Below are 20,386 nucleotides of genomic sequence, written 5' to 3' on the forward strand. Positions count from 1 at the left end.
GAGTCTTTCCAAATCCTGGGGAGTCACATACATATATGTATGCATGTTCACTGAGCACGCTCATCTTATTCTCAGAAGGGTCCTCCCGGTTCTTACAGAGACAAGTGAATTCTGGGTTAGAAGACCCCAGGCCACAAATCAGAATTGGGAGTGGGGGTGGAGCACACAGGGCGGACACACCAACAGCATGAAGGCGACGGAACCAAGAATGGAGATGCCCAGGTGCTCGCGCCCAGTTTGCTCGGTGACCTCTGGAGGTGTCGCACTTTACAGCAAAGGAGCCAGTGCCGTCCAGGAGGTCCGCTGACTCCCGAGCTGGAGCGCCCTTGGATTTGCACTTGCCCCTGGCCCTCACTGCCTAGATGGGTGGGTGGAACCCTCCCATCGTAATGACTTGACTGGGCAAAATGGGCCCTCGGCACCCCGGACGAGGGTAATTTTCTCTACTTCATACATGTCTGCAGGAAGCAGGAAGAATATATTTTAGAATGGTGTCCTTCCAAAATAGCCACGATGAAGCAGTGCTTCTTAAACAGTCATATGGGGAACTTACTTAGTTGGGACTCTTTTCCCAGTGGTGTCACAGAAACGGCAGTCCTGTATCAAAAGAGCTAACTCCCCCCCCCCCCCCCCCCCGTTTCCTTAACTTATACCACTACATGTGCATCTTCAAATGAGAGCGTGAGCATGCGGTTAAAGCAGGGACGGCGATGTCTTTTTCTACTCTTTCAGCCCTGCTTGGCTACATTCAGATGGTGATTTAATAGCAAATTTAATGGGTAATTTAATAGCAAAGCATTGCGTTGGGTCCACGTTCCCAGCGTTGCCCTCTTTCCTATTTCCCTGTTATTTGGCTCCGTCTCAAGCCCATCTGATTCACGTTTCATTGATCCGTTTTACACCTTGGCCCCTGTAACCTGTATAATTACTCAGCAGAATCAGTCATGGAAACTTGCAACTGTGATCCTTTCGTGAGGATAAGGATCATTTTTCTTCTCCACTGGAGAGCCTGACCTAGATGAGGCTACCATCCAGCCTGCCTTCTTGCTAATTCATTCAGCACCGCTCTGATAAAACGCCAAGTGGACATTCTTTACCTGAGCGTGTCTCTTCTCTGGAAATTACTCTGAAAATAAGAACAACTGCTAATGTTTTATGAATTTTACCCTCCCGGTGTTTCTTTTCCCCCAACCTGTTTGGTTTTAGGCTGACGCACCTGTGAACAGGTGTGCCTTCCCCTCTGATGCGCCCTGATGGCACTCAGGGATTAGACATGCACTGAGCCCCACCAATGGGCCCGAAGCGGTGAGTGTGTGTATGTGTATGAATGTGTGAAGATGTGATTAGTGGTCCACTGTGTCTTTCTCTTGAGAATCTCTGTAGTTGGGGAGAAGATCCATGTAGATTAATAAATGCCTCATAGGGTAAGAGCTTCTGCCAGGTAAGTTTAGTCAATATAGTGCGAAGGACACAAAGTGGGCACTGGGGAAATAAAATCCTAGAAGTCTTTATAGAGATGAGGTTTTACTGAATGTGTATGCAAAAATGGGGTTAAAGTGTACTAAGGAGTTTCTGAGGTAAAGAGGTGATTGCAGCTGTTGTCACTTTGGGGGGGGGGATTACTAAGTATCAGGGTGTTATGAAATTCTGAAAAGGTTTTCAAAATTTAATTAAATACCTGTTGGAGGAGAGCATTTTATGTTTCTCATTCAAAGCTTTTGCAAAGATACAGGCTTGGTTCCAGCAGATAAGCTTCTACATGGATTTTTAAAAAACTTTCAGTCTGTCTGGTATGTATAAAAATAAGGTAGGTAGCTTCAGCTCAGGGTATAGTAAATGGAAATGAATTTGCTCTTTTTTCTTAAAAAAATTAAAGTTCCTGATATTGGAAGAGATTAGTCATTTAGGAAGTCAAGGAGAAGGTATGAGTATCATGAAATTGAACAAAGACTGGCTCTTAAGATGGTTAAACCCTAAGGTTTACAAAGGAGCGCCAAAATGTATTCACCAAATGCAATGAACGTGCCACAAAGATGAAAGAGGTTGTTGATGTGGGAGGAGTGGGGGTGTGGGGGTGGGATATATGGGAACCTCTTATATTTTTTAATGTAACATTTTTTTGTGATCTATGTATCTTCAAAAAACTACTATTTAAAAAAAAAAAGAAGCAAATGGGCTCCTCCAACAAATCTCTTTGCAGAGACCGGAAATGTTTAATAATTCCAATTACCACCCCTGAAATTTACCTGACATGTAAGCTCAGAACTGTGTGTCTCTATTTTAAAAAAAAGATATATACCTAGTTACCAAATTCTTCAGTGAATGAAAAATTAGGGAGGGGACATTTCAGGAACCCTGGCTTTTTTTTTTTTTTTTTTTTTACCAGTTCTATGACTTTGGGCAAATCGCTCAGTTCTTCCAGGCCTCGATTTCCTGCACTTGTAGAACTGGGGGTGGGGAAGGTGGAAGTGCAATGCCAATCACGGCCTCAGCTGGCTCTAACATTCCCTCTCCAGATTTATTACGGTAACTTTCACCTCCTTCTGAAAGGGGAAAATAGATGCTGCTGATCGTGGCAATACAATGACCAACTATTCTTAGGCTGTTTTAGGTCTTTGCCAGGCTGGATAAGGTAATAGCAAACTAATTTATCCATGTAAACAAATATCTGGCAGCAGAAGAGTGGAAGGTACGGAGGGCATTAATGCTGCAGAAGACAGAGACACGGAGCGATGATGGATAGTTAGCAGATGCCTGTAGATGGAGAGATAGATGCCATATCATTGTATGGCAAATAGGGCAAAACGTTAACAGTTAATCGATTTGGGTATCCGGGCATGAGGGGCAGTTTTCTGGATGGGTCTTGTCTTATTTTTGCAACTGTCCTGTAAGTTTGAAATGATTTCCAAATAAAAAGTTGAAAGAAAAAAATTCGTCACAGAGGGAATCTGGCATTCTTGTGAATCCTAACAAAAGCGCGAGATATGAGAATCGCTTCGAGCAGATACGTGGGCAGAAGGAACAGAGGGTGTATATGGTGCCTCTCCTCCTAACCGGCATTGTGCTAGCGGCCTTGCGGTCTGTCCATCGGCCTCCCCTGAACAGTCGCCTCTCCCAGCTTGCCTGGCCAGCCCTCCTTCCCGGCAGGATGACAAATGGAGTCCATGGCCACAAACCCCCCGCCCCTGCATCAGGGTGGCCTGACAGCTGGTTCTAGTCAGGCTCCAACATACACGGCCGGTCATCAGATCCTAATAGCTGCTAAATTATCCTGTCCTGGACCACCAGTGCTTTTGGACTTGAACTTGTCAGTCCCTCGAGAGACTGAAGGCTAAGCTGATGGGTGGCGTGGACAATCTCGGCCTGACGCCTTTCGCCCGCCCATGTGCACCTCTGCCAGCTGCCAGGGACAACCACTCAGCAGATGGCGAGAGCACCCTGCACCAGCTCGCCAGATGGCCACGCCTTGCCTTCTGCCAGGTCCCGACAGCTCAACCTCCCCGGAACCACCCACAGCTGCGCTGGCCTGGGGTCCACGCGCTTCAAGGCTGCCGTGACCCTCGAGCTGGCCTTCAGCCTCCGCCATCTCCTCAGGGTGGGGCAGGGGAATCTTGGGGCGCATCCAAGGCATGGGCCAGCTAGGGATAAAGGCACTGGCGATAACCAAACTGGCCTCTAGAGCTCCGTGTTCTTCCAAAGCACCCTTGTACGGCACATCAAAGTCCTAGGTCTACGCGGCCCCACCATCCCGGGCTTCTCTCCACTTGTACTTGGGTGCAGTTCTGTCGGCCACGGGGGTTCATATTATTTTACATAATAATATAAGTAATGTTAATCTCTGCATACTCAGAAATTAAAAGTGGGGCAGCCTCTCGCCTGAGGGTTCCCTAAAATTCCAGCCCATCGGCAAGTCCCAAAACACAGACGTAGAGGACATTCTAATCACACTTTTCATGGCTTATTCCAATTTTTACGAGGAAAATATGGGCTATCGTTTTTATTTGTCGGCATGACCTAAAGGTTCCTTAATCTAGATAATTTGTAGATAAGTAGGATTCAATTAAAAAAACAATTTTTTTTTTTTGGCTTTAAAGTTGAAGTCTCCTAAAATGATCTGGTAACCTGTAAAAACAATTCTCCCATATATACTCGCATTCCCAGAGGCTGCCTGCTCTTTATTATTCAACTGTACTGTTTGAGGAAAACTTTTTCTTGGGTGATATGACTGGGAGCATGACGAATTCAGTTTCTCTCCTCGTGTTCAGGGATCCCACGTCCCTTATTTTGCTTGTAATAGTCTCTTTATATGACATAGTATGTTGACTCCCTTTATTATTATTTTTAAAGATTTATTTATTTATTTCTCTCCCCCACCCCGCCCCAGTTGTCTGTTCTCTGTGTCTATTTTGCTGCATGTTCTTCTTTGTCTGCTTCTGTTGTTGTCAGTGGCACGGGAATCTGTGTCTCTTTTTGTTGTGTCATCTTGCTGCATCAACTCTCCGTATGTGTGGCGCCATTCCTGGGCAGGCTGCACTTTCTTTCGCGCTGGGCGGCTCTCCTTACGGGGCACACTCCTTGCGCGTGGGGCTCCCCTACGCGGGGGACACCCCTGCGTGGCAGGGCACTCCTTGCGCGCATCAGCACTGCGCATGGGCCAGCTTCACACGGGTCAAGGAGGCCCGGGGTTTGAACCGCGGACCTCCCATGTGGCAGACGGACACCCTAAACACTGGGCCAAGTCCACTTCCCCTGACCCCCTTTAAATAAGACTGGTTTTGATAGAGGAATGTGTGTTGGAGAGGGGGGAAAGGCTGGACAGCAATGGGTTAGCCCTATAGCTTAAAAAAAAAAAAAAGATATTTTAAAATGATCTCGACAAAGCAAAATCAACCTGTCTCCTTTGCCAGTATATCCTGGGGGCAGGTCCTCGTGCCCAAGGGCGTGTTTTTGTAAAGGTTAAACAGGATCCTAAATAAATAAAAGGCACATGCAAAAGAGAACTTCCTCCTGGCTGAAGGGCAGCAGTAGCCCAAGCACACATCGTTCTACCCGTGGCCACGCTGCCCCCCCAAGTCCAGGGCTGCCCTCTCCATAGGCGACAGCAGCGCTCCACATCTGATTTAGGAGCCGGGGGTCAGAGCCCACACTCCTGAGTCTGCCCGCAGGTTCAAACCCTGGCCCCACTGCCAGCGAGGGGACCCTGAGGATATCTCTGAAACTCTCTGAAACTCCCGTGCCTCAGTCTCCTCATCTCTCCTGGGAGCTGCCTCCCCAGGGTTGCCGGCAGGAAGGGACGGGAAGTATTAAGCATCCCCCACGCGGGGCAAACCTCCAGACAGGTTAAAAATTGGTGTTCTGGCCAAAGCATTTCTACTGATAGTTAAAGGCACCAATACAACTGCAAGCAAGAGAGCCCCAGCCATCAGCCATGTGGATGGGAGCCCCCTCCCAATTAGAGGTGGAGTGGGCATCGCCACCCCAGAATCCTCAGGACTGGGGGGTAAAATATGGACTAGAGTGGACTCACTGGTATTCTACTAGAGACTTATGTGATTCTAGCAAAGGAAGAAATTACATCACTGATGTGCAGACAGTGGCCCCTGGAGATGCTGACGGCAGGGAGAGGGAAAAAGAGGTGCAATATGGGGGCATTTGCAGGACTTGGAATTGTCCTGAGTGACACTGCAATGACAGATACGGGTCATTATATATATGGCCATAACCTACAGAATGGAGTGGGAGAGAGTGTAAACTACAATCCATGCTGTGTGGCAGTGCTCCAGAATGTGTTCATCAATTGCAATGAATGTACCACACTAACGAAAGAGATTGTTAATGTGGGGAAGGGTGGGAGGTAGGGGAGTGGGGCATATGGGAATCCCTTATTTTTTTATGTAACATTGTTTTTCATTATTTTTTTTGTCTTTATTTGATTTTTTAATGTGACATTCGAAAAATATGAGGTCCCTATATACCCCCCACCTCCCCCCAATAACAACAACCTCCTCCATCATCATGAGACATTCATTGCACTTGGTGAGTACATCTCTGAGCATCACTGCATCTCATGGTCAATGGTCCACACCATAGCCCACACTCTCCCACAGTCCACCCAGTGGGCCATGGGAGGACATACAATGTCCAGTAACTGTCCCTGCAGCACCACCCAGGACAACTCCAACCCGCAAAAATGCCCCCACATCACATCTCTTCTTCCCACTCCCTACACCCAGCAGCCACCATGGCCACTTTCTCCACACCAAGGCCACACCTTCTTCGATTACTAATCACAACAGTTCATGAATAGAATATCAGTAAGTTCACTCTAATCCATACTCTATTCCTCTTAAGTAGCTTTTATAAATAAATAAAAAATGTTAAAAAATAAATAAAAGCACCAAGAAGAAGGGCCATTTCCATATCAGGACTCCTAGTATTGTTTTGTACAGGGGACATATATTTGACTGTGGCCATTCAGATGTTTTAAAAGGACTTTTTGGCCCCTCTGGAAATTAAAAAAAAATATTGAAATCCATTTTGCAAGGATGTTTTCTCCTAAGGGTTTCTGCACTCCCAACCTCTCCATTTTCTTCCTCGCCTACCTATAGCGAGTTCTTCACAATGGCATGCCGTAATTTCTTCCATTTCAAGACTGTAACTTTCCTTCAGGGAGTTGATACTGGGACTCGTTCTCCACTGTGACAGCGGTGTACCACGATCTTCCTCTAGTTTCCTCCCCATTTTCCATCTGGTTTATCACATCCATCTTATTGCTTTCCCAGATGCTTTGTACAATCACACCAATTGCCAGCAGCACTTTTCTCTCGTTAGGATCAAATTCTGACCTGATGACAATGTGGTTAATAGTTCACCACCTGCGTGCTTCCCACCACACCTGCTGTTCTTCCGAAACACACCTGGGCAAGTCCTAACCAGGGACTTGACTAAAGTGTTAGGGGAGGGTGCAGGAGAGCTCGCACCCAGCCGCTCCCCAGCAGGGCTGCAGGGACACGCTGGAGAGCCAATTCCACTGCAGCGCCCTGGCTGCCCAAAGGGAGCAGAAGAAGTCAGACTAGGGAGAGCTTCCCCTCCCATCACCCAGGGCTCCAGTTCAGGACCCCGTGATGCACTGATGGTTTTTTTTTTTAAAGATTTATTTTTATTTATTTCTCTCCCCTTCCCCCCACCCAGTTGTCTGCTCTCTGTCCATTCACTGCGTGTTTTTCTTGACCACTTCTATCCTCATCAGCGGCACAGGAATCTGTGTCTCTTTTTGTTGTGTCATCTTGCTGTGTCAGCTCTTCATATGTGGGGCGCCATTCCTGGGCAGGCTGCACTTTCTTTTGTGTTGGGCGGCTCTCCTTATGGGGCGCACTCCTTGCGCGTGGGGCTCCCCTACGCGGGGACATCCCTGCGTGGCAGGGCACTCCTTGCGCGCATCAGCACTGCGCATGGGCCAGCTCCACACGGGTCAAGGAGGCCCGGGGTTTGAACCATGGACCTCCCATGTGGTAGACGGACGCTCTATCCATTGAGCCAAGTCTGCTTCCCTATGCACTGATAGTTAAACGTGCATGTACATTCCTGTATCTAGAGAGCAGAATAAAACGGCTAGATCCAGGACCACGATTTTTCCTTTTCCTGTTCCTTCACCATTTTCAACTGTCTGGGATGATGGAGACTGACATGTCTCTGGACACCTCAGGGATAGCATCCATTTAACTTCCCAACAGAGCAGTGACATCATGTTGATTTATGGTAAGTCCATATTCGATGCAACCTTGGATGATATCTCTTGGCGCCTCCATAAGGAAAAAGTATGTAATGCAAGGTATTATTAACGGGGGAGGTTGGGAAGAGGACGTGGCTCAATTGATGAGCATCCGCCTACCATATGGAGGGTCCAGGCTTCAAACCCAGGGCCTCCTGACCCGTGTGGTGAGCTGGCCCATGCGCAGTGCTGATGTGTGCAAGGAGTGCTGTGCCATATAGGGGTGCCCCATGTGCAATGAGTGCGCCCTGCAAGGAGAGCTGCCCCACGCAAAAAAAGCACAGCCCGCCCAGGAGTGGCGCTGAACACATGGAGAGCTGATGCAGCAAGATGACACAACAGAAATGACGCATTTCCTGGTCCCACCGAGGGTGCGAGCAGACACAGAAGAACACACAGCGAATGGACACAAAGAGCAGACAACTGGGGCAGGGAGAGAAATAAAAATAAATCTTAAAAAAAAAAAATAATGGGGAGGGGGAGAAGGGAACTCTATTTTCTGCCTGATTTTCCTGTAAACCCACAATGTCTCTAATGACGATGATGATAATAAAAGAACAAATGGGGTCAGGTGCCACTTTTCATAGATAGGATTTTGTGCTTTTTCTTCTATGATGGGTAGCCTGCCACCTATCTGCTAACATTTGAGTCTGCTTCTCAAACTTTGGCATACATCAGAATCACCCGGGGTGGCTTCTTAACACACCCTGAGACATCCTGGTAGGGTAGATCCGGGCTGGGGCCTGAGAATGGGCATTGCTAACAAGGTCCCAGGTGATGCACAAGCTGCTGGTCCAGGACCACGCTGAGAACTGCTGACGTCTGAAAATTCTCCCCCACTCCTGAGCGTTTTGGTGCAGCCTTTTGATGACTCAGTTTCCCCCACCTATAAAAAGGAATAATCCCAGCCTTACCAGTTCCAAACTAATCCAAGAGCACTGCAGCGAACAGATCCTCACACCGAAGAAGGCTGGAGCTGACCCCGGGGCAGGTGTGCCCTAACATTTCAGGACACTGCTCAACTCGGCAAACATTTACACTGCATTTGCAGGGAGGGGGCAGAGGCTGCGGAAGGCGTGAGAGCTGCCTTCCCTGCTAAAGGCAGGACTGTGGCTGCCTTGCTTACGAAGATACCTTCCTGGCCCTTCAACGCCTAGAAAACCCTCTCCTAGGAGGGTGGACTCGCAGCCTTTGGGTGAGGGCCTTTGATTGGCATCACACTGCCTTCAGCACATGCCTGGTACAAAGCAGAGATGCAAACATGTAGAGACTTGTTTTACAAACACTACCTTGGACTTAGCATCTTTCTGGAGATGGCATCTAACCCCACCCTGGGGGAGAGTTTCCCCCATCTTCAGTACCTCTTGGAACCACCCCCCTTTACCTTTGCTTCCTTGCCTCCACCCTCTCATGCTTTGGACAGACATGACGTGGGCAGCCTCCTGTGCCAAGCCTCGCCGCCATGCAGCTCCTGAACGGTGCGCGCATCCACAAAGGCTGACCCTGCTTAGTGCAGCTTGTCGCCTTCCTGATCTTCCAGCCTGTGGCTTCCAGGGGCTACCCAGGATGGACCTCCCAGAGCCCGCGGAAAGAAGCGTGCCACCACCGAGCCGGTGGGCCGTGCGGAGCCGCAGCCGGCTGGAAGCGGCACCTTCCCCTGAGCGGCGTGATTAGAAGGCGCCAGCCCCTGCCATCGCGCTCCTCCATCGGGCATCACCTGCCACTTCCCCGCACGTCCAGGCAGAGTTCCTCAGGTACTCTCCCTTTGGCCTGCATTTAGTATATTTTTCCTGCCTCTTCATCTGTTTGCTGTGACCCTGGAAGAAGTCTCCCTTTATTTGAGAGGAAGGATTGCCCAGTATGACTTCCTTCTTAATTAGCCCTCAAGTGTCCCTGCCGTTTCCTAAGCGATAACCAAGACCCAAATGACATGGCCGAACCCATCCGCCTGTCCCAGAATCCTAAAGAACAAGGGCCACGTAGGATTTGAGCCTCAGGAACCCGTCAGAGGACCGACCTCACCCTCTGCCAGGATTTACATACTCTAAAAAATATTCCCAAGTACTCGCTCTCCTTCTTTCCCTGCTTCCAGTCAACGTGAGTATGAATAGGACTCTGCGAAGCCTTAAAATGCCGACACCCAAGAAAGCACATTCTCTCGCTCTCTTTGGCCCTGAAGCTCTTCCTCTACCTAAAGCCGGCTGTCTGCAAGTCCAAGCAGCCTGGGGCAGTGCAGGGATGACACTCCTCGCCCCTGGCCATTCAGGTACAAACCGTTCAGGTACCACGTCTTTCCGGTGGCCGGACTCTACCTGCGGTCCCCACCTCCCCTGCAGACGCTGTCCCTGCCTCTCCCTGCTGGCCTCTCCTCCCAGGGCCACTGCACCCCAGAGCACAGGTGACCCCATAATGCCCCAGGGCTGCAGCTACGATCCTGAGCAGTGGCCTCCAGGTCGAAACCCTTCCCTTTTGGAGTTCTTCTTTAATTTTTAAAAAATTTTATCTTTTTTTTTTTTTTAAAGATACATGGATCACACAAAACGTTACATTAAAAATATAAGAGGTTCCCATACACCCCCCCTTTCCACACCCCCTACTCCTTCCACATTGACAACTTCCTTTGTTAGTGTGGTACATTCATTGATTTGATGAGTACATTTTGGAGCACTGCTGCACCGCATGGATTATAGTTTACATTGTAGTTCATACTCTCCCTCAGTCCATTCAATGGGTCATGGCAGGATATATAATGTCCTGCATCTGTCCCTGCACTGTCATTGAGGAGAACTCCAAGTCTGGAAAATGCCCCCACATCACACCTCTTCTTCCCTCTCCCTGCCCTCAGCACCTCCCGTGGCCACTGTCTCCACTTGTGCTCAGCTGGTTGTCTCATTTTCGCTACCTTCAAAGTCTGCTCCAGGAACCAGGACTCTGCTGCGTCCCCTGCCAAGCCTTCCACCCTCCCCGTGGTGGTTTGGAGCTACAAGTACCCCCCGTGGTGAGCAGGAGCTTCTGATGAGATGACCTCAGTTAAGGTGTGGTCCTCCCAATCAGATGGGTCTTAATCCTATTACTGGAGTCCTTTATAAGCAAAATAAAATCCAGACAGAGAGGGAGAAAGCGCCATAGCAAGCAAGAAGCTGAACGCTGATGGAACCCAGAAGAGAAGGGAGAGACCAGAAGACACCACCATGTGCCAAGCCAAGCACAAAGGATCGCCAGCAGACGCCCCCAGAATGCCATCGACTTTGGAGAGAAAGCATTGCCTGGATTTGGACCTTTTCCTAGCCTCAAAACCATGACCAAATAAAATCCAATTATTTAAGCCAACCCACTGCACCATAGTTGCCTGAGCAGCCAAGGAAACTGTACACCCTTGTCAGGCAATGGCACTATCGCCTGCCCAGCTGCTAGTTCCCAAGCCTGAGTCCTATCTGGGCACCACGGCTGCCCATCCCCAGTCCGGGAGCCCGATTGTCTGCCTGGCCTCAGCTCTTGCCCGAGGTCCACATGGAAACCAGAGGGGGCCTCTAGAAGTATGAACTTGGCTGGAGCACTCCCCAGCTCCAAGCCCTCTCTGATGGTTAGAACACGTGTCAACTTGGCCAGGTAATGGTGCCCAGTCGTTTGGTCAAGCAAACAGACACTGGCCTGATTATCACTGTGAGGACATTTAATGGACTTAAATCATCAGTATTGTTGATTGCGTCTATGGCTGATTGCATCTACAATCAACTGATGAGACTGCCTTCAGCACTGAGAGCTGTCTCATCCAATCAGTCGATGGCCTTCAAAGGAGAACTGAAGATTTCAGCCATCGGAAGAGAGAATTTTCATCTCTTCTTTGGCCAGCCAGCTTTTCCAGGGGAATTCATTGAAAAACCCTCCTTGGAGTTCCCAGCATTCTGCCCTGTGGAATCTGGACTCATGCCTCCCCATGGTCACGTGAGACGGTTGTATAAAATCTCACAATCTTCACAGATACCTCTTGTCGGCTCTGCTTCCATAGAGAACCCTAATATGCCCTGTAATGATTTTTATGGCATTTCGAATAAAACCCCCCAGTACCCCACTTCTGTTTCTGAATTCCACATCTGTCCCTGCTCTTGTCCACCACGTGCAACGTCTCCGGCCACCTTTCTCCTCCTCCAGAACAGGCCGTGCTGAATCCAGCCTTTGCTCCGCTCTTCCCATTTGCCTGGAAGGCTTTGTCCTCACATTTTGAGATATCCTCTTTCTCTCTGGTCACTGAGGGCTCAGCCCAAGTGCCACCTCCCCAGAGGAGGACTTCCCTACTCTCTCCCCAAGGCTTCATTCAGTTTTCTTCATTTTGCTGGTTTATGGATTTATCGTCTGGGGAATCCCTCCCCGCTCTACACAGCACACTGTAATGAGGGAAGAGACCTGGCCATGTCTAGACGTGTTCTAGAACATTCAGTATCTACAGCAGTATTTGGCATTGGTAAATCCTCAGCACGTGAGCCCAATAAACTTCTCTTTCAGATTGCTCCACTTTCTAAGTTCTTGAGATACAGATCTCCCAGCTGGTTTTCTGACCCTCCTGACGGTTTGCCCATGACTGTGAAGTTTTGCCTGTGAGCTCATCTTTGGTGAGAATTTTTCTCCCAGGTGAGTCTGAATGCCTGGGTCGAAGGATGCTTCCTAGGAGGTTTGGGTTTTGGCTCAGGGCTCCCTGAGCTTCACCTGCACTTATATTGATTTTTCAGCCTCAGGGAATGGTTGGAATTTGGAACACGTTTCCATGCATGGAACAGACTTGAAGGCTCCAGTTTCTCAAGGGGTGAATTTTTTTTTCCCCCCACCATGGTCCAAGGCAGCCTGCTAGCTTTGGGGCTGAGTTCCCAAAGATGTTTCTAGTCCTGCTTTTTATTTCAGGAGCTCAGTTCTAGTTGCATAAGGGGCCCGTGAGCTCAGCTCCAGCCCCCTCTGCCGGTGTTAGAACCTGAGCCTCTTCCTCGTGCCGGTTCCTCGTGGGCTGCCTACAGCACCTGCTCCTGCGCAACCCCGGGCTTGGCCTCTCTTTCAGATGTGTCCTGAAGAACTTCCCTTTTTTGCATTTGAGCTCAGCATTGTAAATTTTGGGGGTTCCACTTGCCCAGCATTTGCAGGTGCATGTGTTGTATTTGGCGCAAGTGAGCCTAGCCCGCCATCTCGCCCGTTCAGGCTAAGCATCACCAAAGGCCCTCCGCCGTGGCCATTCCGCATCCATGCAACTTGGTTTCTGGTCCTTGTTAAAACACGGGTTTCCCTGTCTGCTCATTAGGCTTACTCCAAAATACCACATACCCCGCGGCGGAGGAGGGGGGGGCCCCTCAGGAACACAGTAACAATCTGCTCACTCGAGGACAGCGACCGACATTCAATATGTTGCCACCAAGAGCCGCCGTGCCAGCTGGGGCTGCAGCCCACATGTGCTCCCCGGTAGATCCCGTCCAACAGGAGGAACCCTGGAGGAGCCAGGGGGCTCCCATTGCAGCAGAAGGGAGGAGGGAGGTAGTTAGGGGGAGTGATGAAAAGGGAGGCACCTCGATAGCCTGTAAAATCTAGTAATTCTTGTACAGCCTTTCAGGCAAGGGGCCGGGAATACATTTCTCTCCACTGACTGTTTATAACCTGCCCCATGACACCTAAGCCCTGTGACATACTAAGAGATTACAATAACAACAATAACATACACTATTTGGAGCACTTACTCTAAACCAGACATATGCTAAGCACCTCAGATATTATCATTATTAATTAGCATTCGAGCCGCCAGCACAGATTTGGCACTAAGTGTTAGGGATGGTTCTAAATGCTTCTCATTCATGAATCCGTCGACTTCTCCTAACCGACGCTTGATGATTATTATGTCAAGTTGATGAGCCTGCAGCACAGAGAGGTGAAATGACTTGCCCAAGGTCAAGAGCTCCCAATCTGCGCTCTTCAACTCCAAGCCAAACTTCCTCCCCATGCATTCCCGAGATAAGATCTACGGTGACCCCCTCTTAACAGAGAGGTGTTCCATCACTGCCCAAGGTCAGACCACGACCACTGGAGGTCACTGTCATACCAGATGGCAGACCCAAGCCCTAACCACAGGATTTTGTGCCGGGGATCGCCATGGGTACACGCTTTTGCTCATGGAAATCCCCGGGAGGCCCTTTGAGCTATACCATGCCATTTTTACATTTGCAGGGGTCCATGAATTTTTTGAGGTTTTACACAAAGGATTTAAACAAATGGACATCGTACCTTGTCTCGCACCTCCCCTGAGTATTTTTTTAGGGTTCAAATTCATAAAGGAAAAGATTAACTAGCCCCCGGCCATTTCCCACAAGTGCCAGGGGCAGCCCCGGAGGCTGCTTCCGACGAACTCCCCTGAAGCCTGGGAGCAGGAGCCCTTCTCTGCCACCCTTTTCCTTAAACCAGGATGGGAGGCAGTGGGGAGAGGAGGAGTGATGCAAGCCATTCAGGCTGCACCCACTGACGCCCCCAGCCCCCAGGGGCCTGACCACCCATCAAAGGATGTGTTGGGGTTGGGGGCGGGTGGAGCTCACCCTCCCGAAGGCAAGTTTCTCAGGCTGTCAGGGACAGAAGCAGATGGAAGGAAGGCAGGTGACTGTGCAGGGACTGTGAGCCCAGAGCATGCTGTTTGATCTTAGGCAAGTTACCTAACCCCTCCGTACTTCAGTGCTGCCATCGGTACATTGGGGTGATGAAATATGAGGACTGAATGATTTAATATCTGGCAAGTTGCCTGCCACCTGATAAAACGCCCTATAAGCACCCGACAGGTCCAGAAACGCCCCTGAATTCTAACACAAGCGAACCCCAGCTAGGGAAGGAGCAGGAAGGGCTTCCTTCAAAGATAAAAGGAGAAGAGCTGCCTCCTGAGCAGGGGATGTGATTTATTCTTTGCCTCCGGACACCCTGCCGGAGGGAGATGGGGCTCCTGAAATGTGCACGGTTTGTGCGAGAGGGGGTGCGTGGAAGCCACCAGAACAGGCCCCCACCGCTCCGAGAAGCCCAGGGGGGCTGGAGCGAGGTGGCTGGCCGGAGGAGCAGGCAGGGCAGCCGCTGCTGGTCAGGGGCCTCGCCGGCAGGTGGCCCTTTCTTCCCTGTTGTTGCCAGATCCGCGGCAGCCGCTCAAGCTCAAGCTCAAGCTGCTTATGCTACTGCCAGCAGGACCGGCTCTGGAGGAAAACGCAGCACGCCCCTTCCCTGCTCACCCCGACTTCCCTGCTGGGCGGCTGAAACTGAAATGGGGCACGAGCAAGCTCAAGGTGGGCTTACGTCCCTCCTGGACGTTAGAAGAAGGAAGCCTCCTCCACACTAGTGAAGCCAGGGCACAAAGGATGACGTCTTGCCAGAAATCTGCTTCCCACGAGTGAACAAAGAGCAGGTATATATAACATATATGCCAATAATTTGTACTAGTAGGCAAACGAGGGTATTGGCGGGGAGGAAGTGAGGGCAGGGAAGGGAAAGTAAAAAAAGATTTTATTAAAAAAATAAATTTTATGGGAGGATTGCATCCAGCATCCATGTGGAATCTGAGCCTCCTCTTGACATAGAGGTGCAATGGACACAACCAATCCAATGTCCACATAGAAGAGGTGGCATTGGATTGGGAAAAGTGGACATGGTGGACGATGGGTATGGGGAAAGGCAGGAAGAGATGAGAGGTGGAGGCGTCTTTGGGACATGGAGCTGCCCTGGATGGTGCTTCAGAGGTAATCACCGGACATTGTAAATCCTCACAGGGCCTACATGATGGAATAGAGGAGAGTATGGGCCATGATGTGAACCAATGTATATGAGGTGCAGAGGTGCCCAAAGATGTACTTACCAAATCCAATGGATGTGTCAGGATGATGGGAACGAGTGTTGTTGGGGGGGGTGGGGGGGTGGGGTTGAATGGGACCTCACATATATATTTTTAATGTAATATTATTACAAAGTCAATAAAAAAAAAAAAGAAAAAAATAAATTTTAAAAAGGGGTAAAAAAATCATTCTTCTCCTAAACATTTTTCTACCCACAGAGCCATGGCAATCAACCTTGGCTGAATGTGTATCCCTGAGGAGTTTTAAAAAATCCTGTTGCCCAGGCCATACCTGCTAGACCAGGGGCTCTTAACCTTTTTTGTTCCACGGACCCCTTTGCCAGGCAGGTGAAATGAATACTAGTGTACTGTATTTATTGCATATATTCCTAAGTGAAGGAAATGCTAGATTTCACTTAGAGGTCAGAGAAAACAAACATAATAAGTTGATTTTGTTCAATTCAAGCTCATAGACAAGGGGTTTGTGGACCCCTGGTTAAGACTCCTGGGCTAGACCAATCTGTTCAGTTATATTTTTTCCCCCCTAAAGTCGGCAAGTCAAAAAAAAGAAAAGGTATGCATGTTTTAAAAAGTCATTTTAGGCTCATCTGGAGCAAGGGTGAGCAAAGTTTTTCTGCATGGAAGATCAGAGAGTAAATATTTTCGGCTTTGTGGGCCATCAGGTGTCCTTCCCAACTACTAAGCACTGTGCTTACAGGGCAGAAGCAGTCACAGACAGTGAAGATGTCAATACATGAGCATGGCTGTGTTCCCATAAAACTTTATTTATAAAACTGGACCATGGGCCGATTTGGCCCACAGGCTGGAGTTTGTCTGCCCCTGATCTAGAGGATATAGGGGGCTTTTATAAATCACTCCTTTAACATCTCCATACTTCCCCCTCCCAATACAAAGAACCCTCTGGCTCTTGGCAAATCCATTCATTAAAAACTCATGTCAAAATAACTCAGTGGGTAGGCAGCAGAAAGCAGATGTGGGGCTAGATTACAGCGGGTGGATTCTTGGAGCTGGGTGGAGGGGCAGGAAGGTTTCATTCTACTCTTCTGTCTACTTTTGTCTACATGGGAGAATGTGCCGAGATCAACAGTTTAAACAATATCCTTGAAGACATCATGTTGCATGAAATAAGCCAGACACAAAAAACATCATATGACATCACTTACGAAGTATTTAGACTAGGCAAGTTCTAGAATAGAAAGTAGATTGCAGGTTACTAGACGGGGTCGGCAGAGAGGGGGAGTTACTACCTGATTGGTACAGGGCTTCTGTTTGGGGGGACAGAAAACTTTTGGTAAAAGAAGTTGGCGATGTTAGCACAATATCGTGAATGTAATGAATATCCTTGAATTTTTCACTTAAAAATGGTTAATGCGGGAAATTTTTGTGCTGCAAAACACAATCAAGTTTTTTCCAAGTTTTGAAAATAAAATAAAATTTAGAAAAAGGAAGGACAATCCTCATTTTCCTTCACACATGCGCATGTGCATGGAAGCAGGGAAGTCCATTCTGAACCACACACACATGCACACACGCACGTGCACAGGGAAGTCCATGCTGGCACTCACACACACACACGGGAAGGCCATGCTGGCACTCACACGCGCACACACACACACACGGGAAGGCCATGCTGGCACTCACACGCACACATGCATGCAGGTAGGTTCATCCTGGACCTCTCTCACTCACACTCACACACACACGTAAGCAGAGAAGTCCATGCTGAACCACGTACGCGTGCACACACACACACGCACACGCACAGGGAAGTCTGCGCTGGATCTCACATGCATGCAGGGAATTCATCCTGGACCGCTCTCATGCACACACACACGCACACACACACACAGACATAACCGGAGAAGTCCATGCTGAACCACACACACACACGCACACGCACGGGGAAGTCCGCGCTGGATCTCACATGCGTGCGTGCAGGGAATTCATCCTGGACTGCTCTCATTCACACTCACACACACACACACGTAAGCAGAGCAGTCCATGCTGAACCACATACACACACGCACGCACGCACACACAAGGAAGTCCGCGCTGGATCTCACATGCGTGCAGGGAATTCATCGTGGACCTCTGTCACTCCCACACATGCACACACACACACACACGGGAAGGCCATGCTGGCACTCACACACACACATGCATGCAGGGAGGTTCATCCTGGACCACTCTCACGCACACACACACACGTAACCCGAGAAGTCCATGCTGAACCACACACACACACATGCACACGCACAGGGAAGTCCGCGCTGGATCTCACATGCGTGCAGGGAATTCATCCTGGACCTCTGTCACTCCCACACATGCACACACACACACACACACGGGAAGGCCATGCTGGCACTCACACACACACATGCATGCAGGGAGGTTCATCCTGGACCGCTCTCACGCACACACACATGTAACCAGAGAAGTCCATGCTGAACCACACACACACACACACGCACAGGGAAGTCCGCGCTGGATCTCACATGTGTGCATGCAGGGAATTCATCCTGGACTGCTCTCATTCACACTCACACACACACACACGTAAGCAGAGCAGTCCATGCTGAACCACATACACACACGCACGCACGCACACACAAGGAAGTCCGCGCTGGATCTCACATGCGTGTGTGCAGGGAATTCATCCTGGATCTCTCTCATTCACTCACACATGCACACACACACATATGCACACACACACAGGAACGCCCATGCTGGCACTCACACGCACACATGCATGCAGGGAGGTTCATCCTGACCTCTCTCACTCACACACTCACACACGTAAGCAGAGCAGTCCATGCTGAACCACGCACACACACACGCACGCACACGCACACAGGGAAGTCCGCGCTGGACCTCACATGCGTGTGTGCAGGGAATTCATCCTGGACCTCTCTCACTCACACTCACGCACACACACAAACAGGGTCGTCCACGCTGGACCTCACACACGCACGCACACAGGGAAGTCCGTGCTTAACCTCACATACATGTGCACACACATTGACGCAGAAAAGTCCATGCTGACCCCACCCCCCCACGCACGCATGTAAGCAAGGAAGTCTGTGCTGGACCTCACACACACACACACACAGACAAGCGTGCACATGTCAGCCGAGGAGTCCGCTTCCGCACACACCCCGCTGCACGCGTGCGCCCGGGCAAGGCGGAGCAGACCCGCCGTCAGCCTGGGGACGGCAGCCCGAGGCCGGCGCTCCCCACCCCCTCCCCCAGGGGGCGCTGCGCGCGCGGGGCGGCACTTACGACCAGTAGAGCAGCATGAGCAGGAAGGGGCAGATGATGAGCGCCTGCAGGACCTGCCAGTCGCGGCACAGGGCGGCCAGCCCGGGCATGAGGAACTGGCCCGCCATGGCCACGAAGCTCGCCACCATGGTGATCATGAAGCGCCGGCCGGGCGGGCACAGCTCTATCCCTGCAACACAAAACCAGAGGGGAGACGTGAGCGCCCGCCCGGGGCACGGGGTGCCGCCCGCCCCCTCCCCCCCCAGAATCGGACCAGCATTTCCACGGGGTTGCGGGGGGCGGGGGGCTTCCGGGGCGTGTCGGCATGGAGGCCCCGCCCCGGCGCGGGAGGGACAGCGTCAAGGTCACGGCCACAGAGTTCAAGGTCACAAGGCAGGGACAGTCAGCGTGGCTTAGCTCGGCCACTAGGAGAGGTGCCTCTTGAGGGGACGGAGTCCATCACGCACTGCGCCCCGTCCTCTGCGCCCTCTCGCGGCGGGCTCTGCGCAAAGCCAGGGCATGCAGGCCAGCCCACGTGGTCCCTTCTCAAGTCCATCCTGCCGCCCTCCCGTCCTTCACCATTACGTGCTGGGGAGCCTCTCGGCCTCTGGACAGGGCCAAGGAACCTCCACTGCCCCTACCACCCCTCTATCCCTTCTGCTGACCTTGGAGAACCCTGGGTGCCGGCAACCTACACCTACTGTGAGATCACAGGTGGAAGCTGTAGGACAGCTCATCTACTTAAACAGGACAGAAACAAGCAACAAAGCGCTGGATCTTACAGATCTACCCGGAAGGCGCCTTTCCATGTGGGAGTTCTCTTATCCCCTGCAGCCAGGGCGCCAGGTGCATTCCTTTCTCTGCGCCTAGTGGATAGCCAGCTCCTTTGGGACAGGGCTGTGACCTATTCGCACCTCCCCAACTAAACACCGTGTCTGCCGCCTTCAAGAATGCCCCATCGACTGGAAGGAGACCACCTCCCTCCCTGTGTGCAAGAATTCGTTCTTGTAAACTGCACCTTGAGTCAAAAAGATGATCTCAGAACCTGAAACTGGAGCCCCCCAGCGAAGCTCGGACTACGTTCCTTAGTCCTAGGAGAAGCAGCTGGGTTTCATACGCTTTCCCCCACAGAGCAGGGAAATTTGTTTGCGGTTCTTCCTCTATAACATGCAAAATTCCCTAAAGCTCTCTTTCTTGCTTTTTTTTTTTTAAGTGTAGTTGAAATGATTAAACAGAGAGAAGGACCCACGGGCCTTTGTGTCTGGAGACTGTGGTTAGAGACCAGAGCTCAGCGGGTCAGAGGGGAGCAGAGACAAATGCTGATTTGGCTACAAGGGGATAGGGCACCCTGCCAGCCAGTACCTGCACCAGCTCATCTGCAGGGAGAAAAAGAAATAACGTCATCAAAGTTTCCATTCCTGTTCTGCCACAAACAAACAGATTGTCCTCAGAGCTATCGGGGAGCAGGGGAGAAGCACCGCTTCGCCGAATATAGCTTATAAAGGTTT

At 50.4% G+C, this 20,386-nt stretch overlaps 1 protein-coding gene across 1 annotated transcript in view; it reads right to left on the bottom strand.

Moving 5' to 3' along the window:
* The window catches only part of SLC22A23 (solute carrier family 22 member 23), a 221,153-nt gene that overhangs the window by 46,296 nt on the left and 154,471 nt on the right, over window positions 1-20,386 (bottom strand). The window contains exon 4 of the mRNA XM_004483396.5: window positions 18,900-19,068. Coding sequence (XP_004483453.2) covers window positions 18,900-19,068 — 169 coding nt within the window. The remainder of the gene's footprint in view (window positions 1-18,899; window positions 19,069-20,386) is intronic.

The sequence above is a fragment of the Dasypus novemcinctus genome, chromosome 22 (assembly GCF_030445035.2).
Source record: "Dasypus novemcinctus isolate mDasNov1 chromosome 22, mDasNov1.1.hap2, whole genome shotgun sequence".
NCBI lineage: Eukaryota > Metazoa > Chordata > Mammalia > Cingulata > Dasypodidae > Dasypus > Dasypus novemcinctus.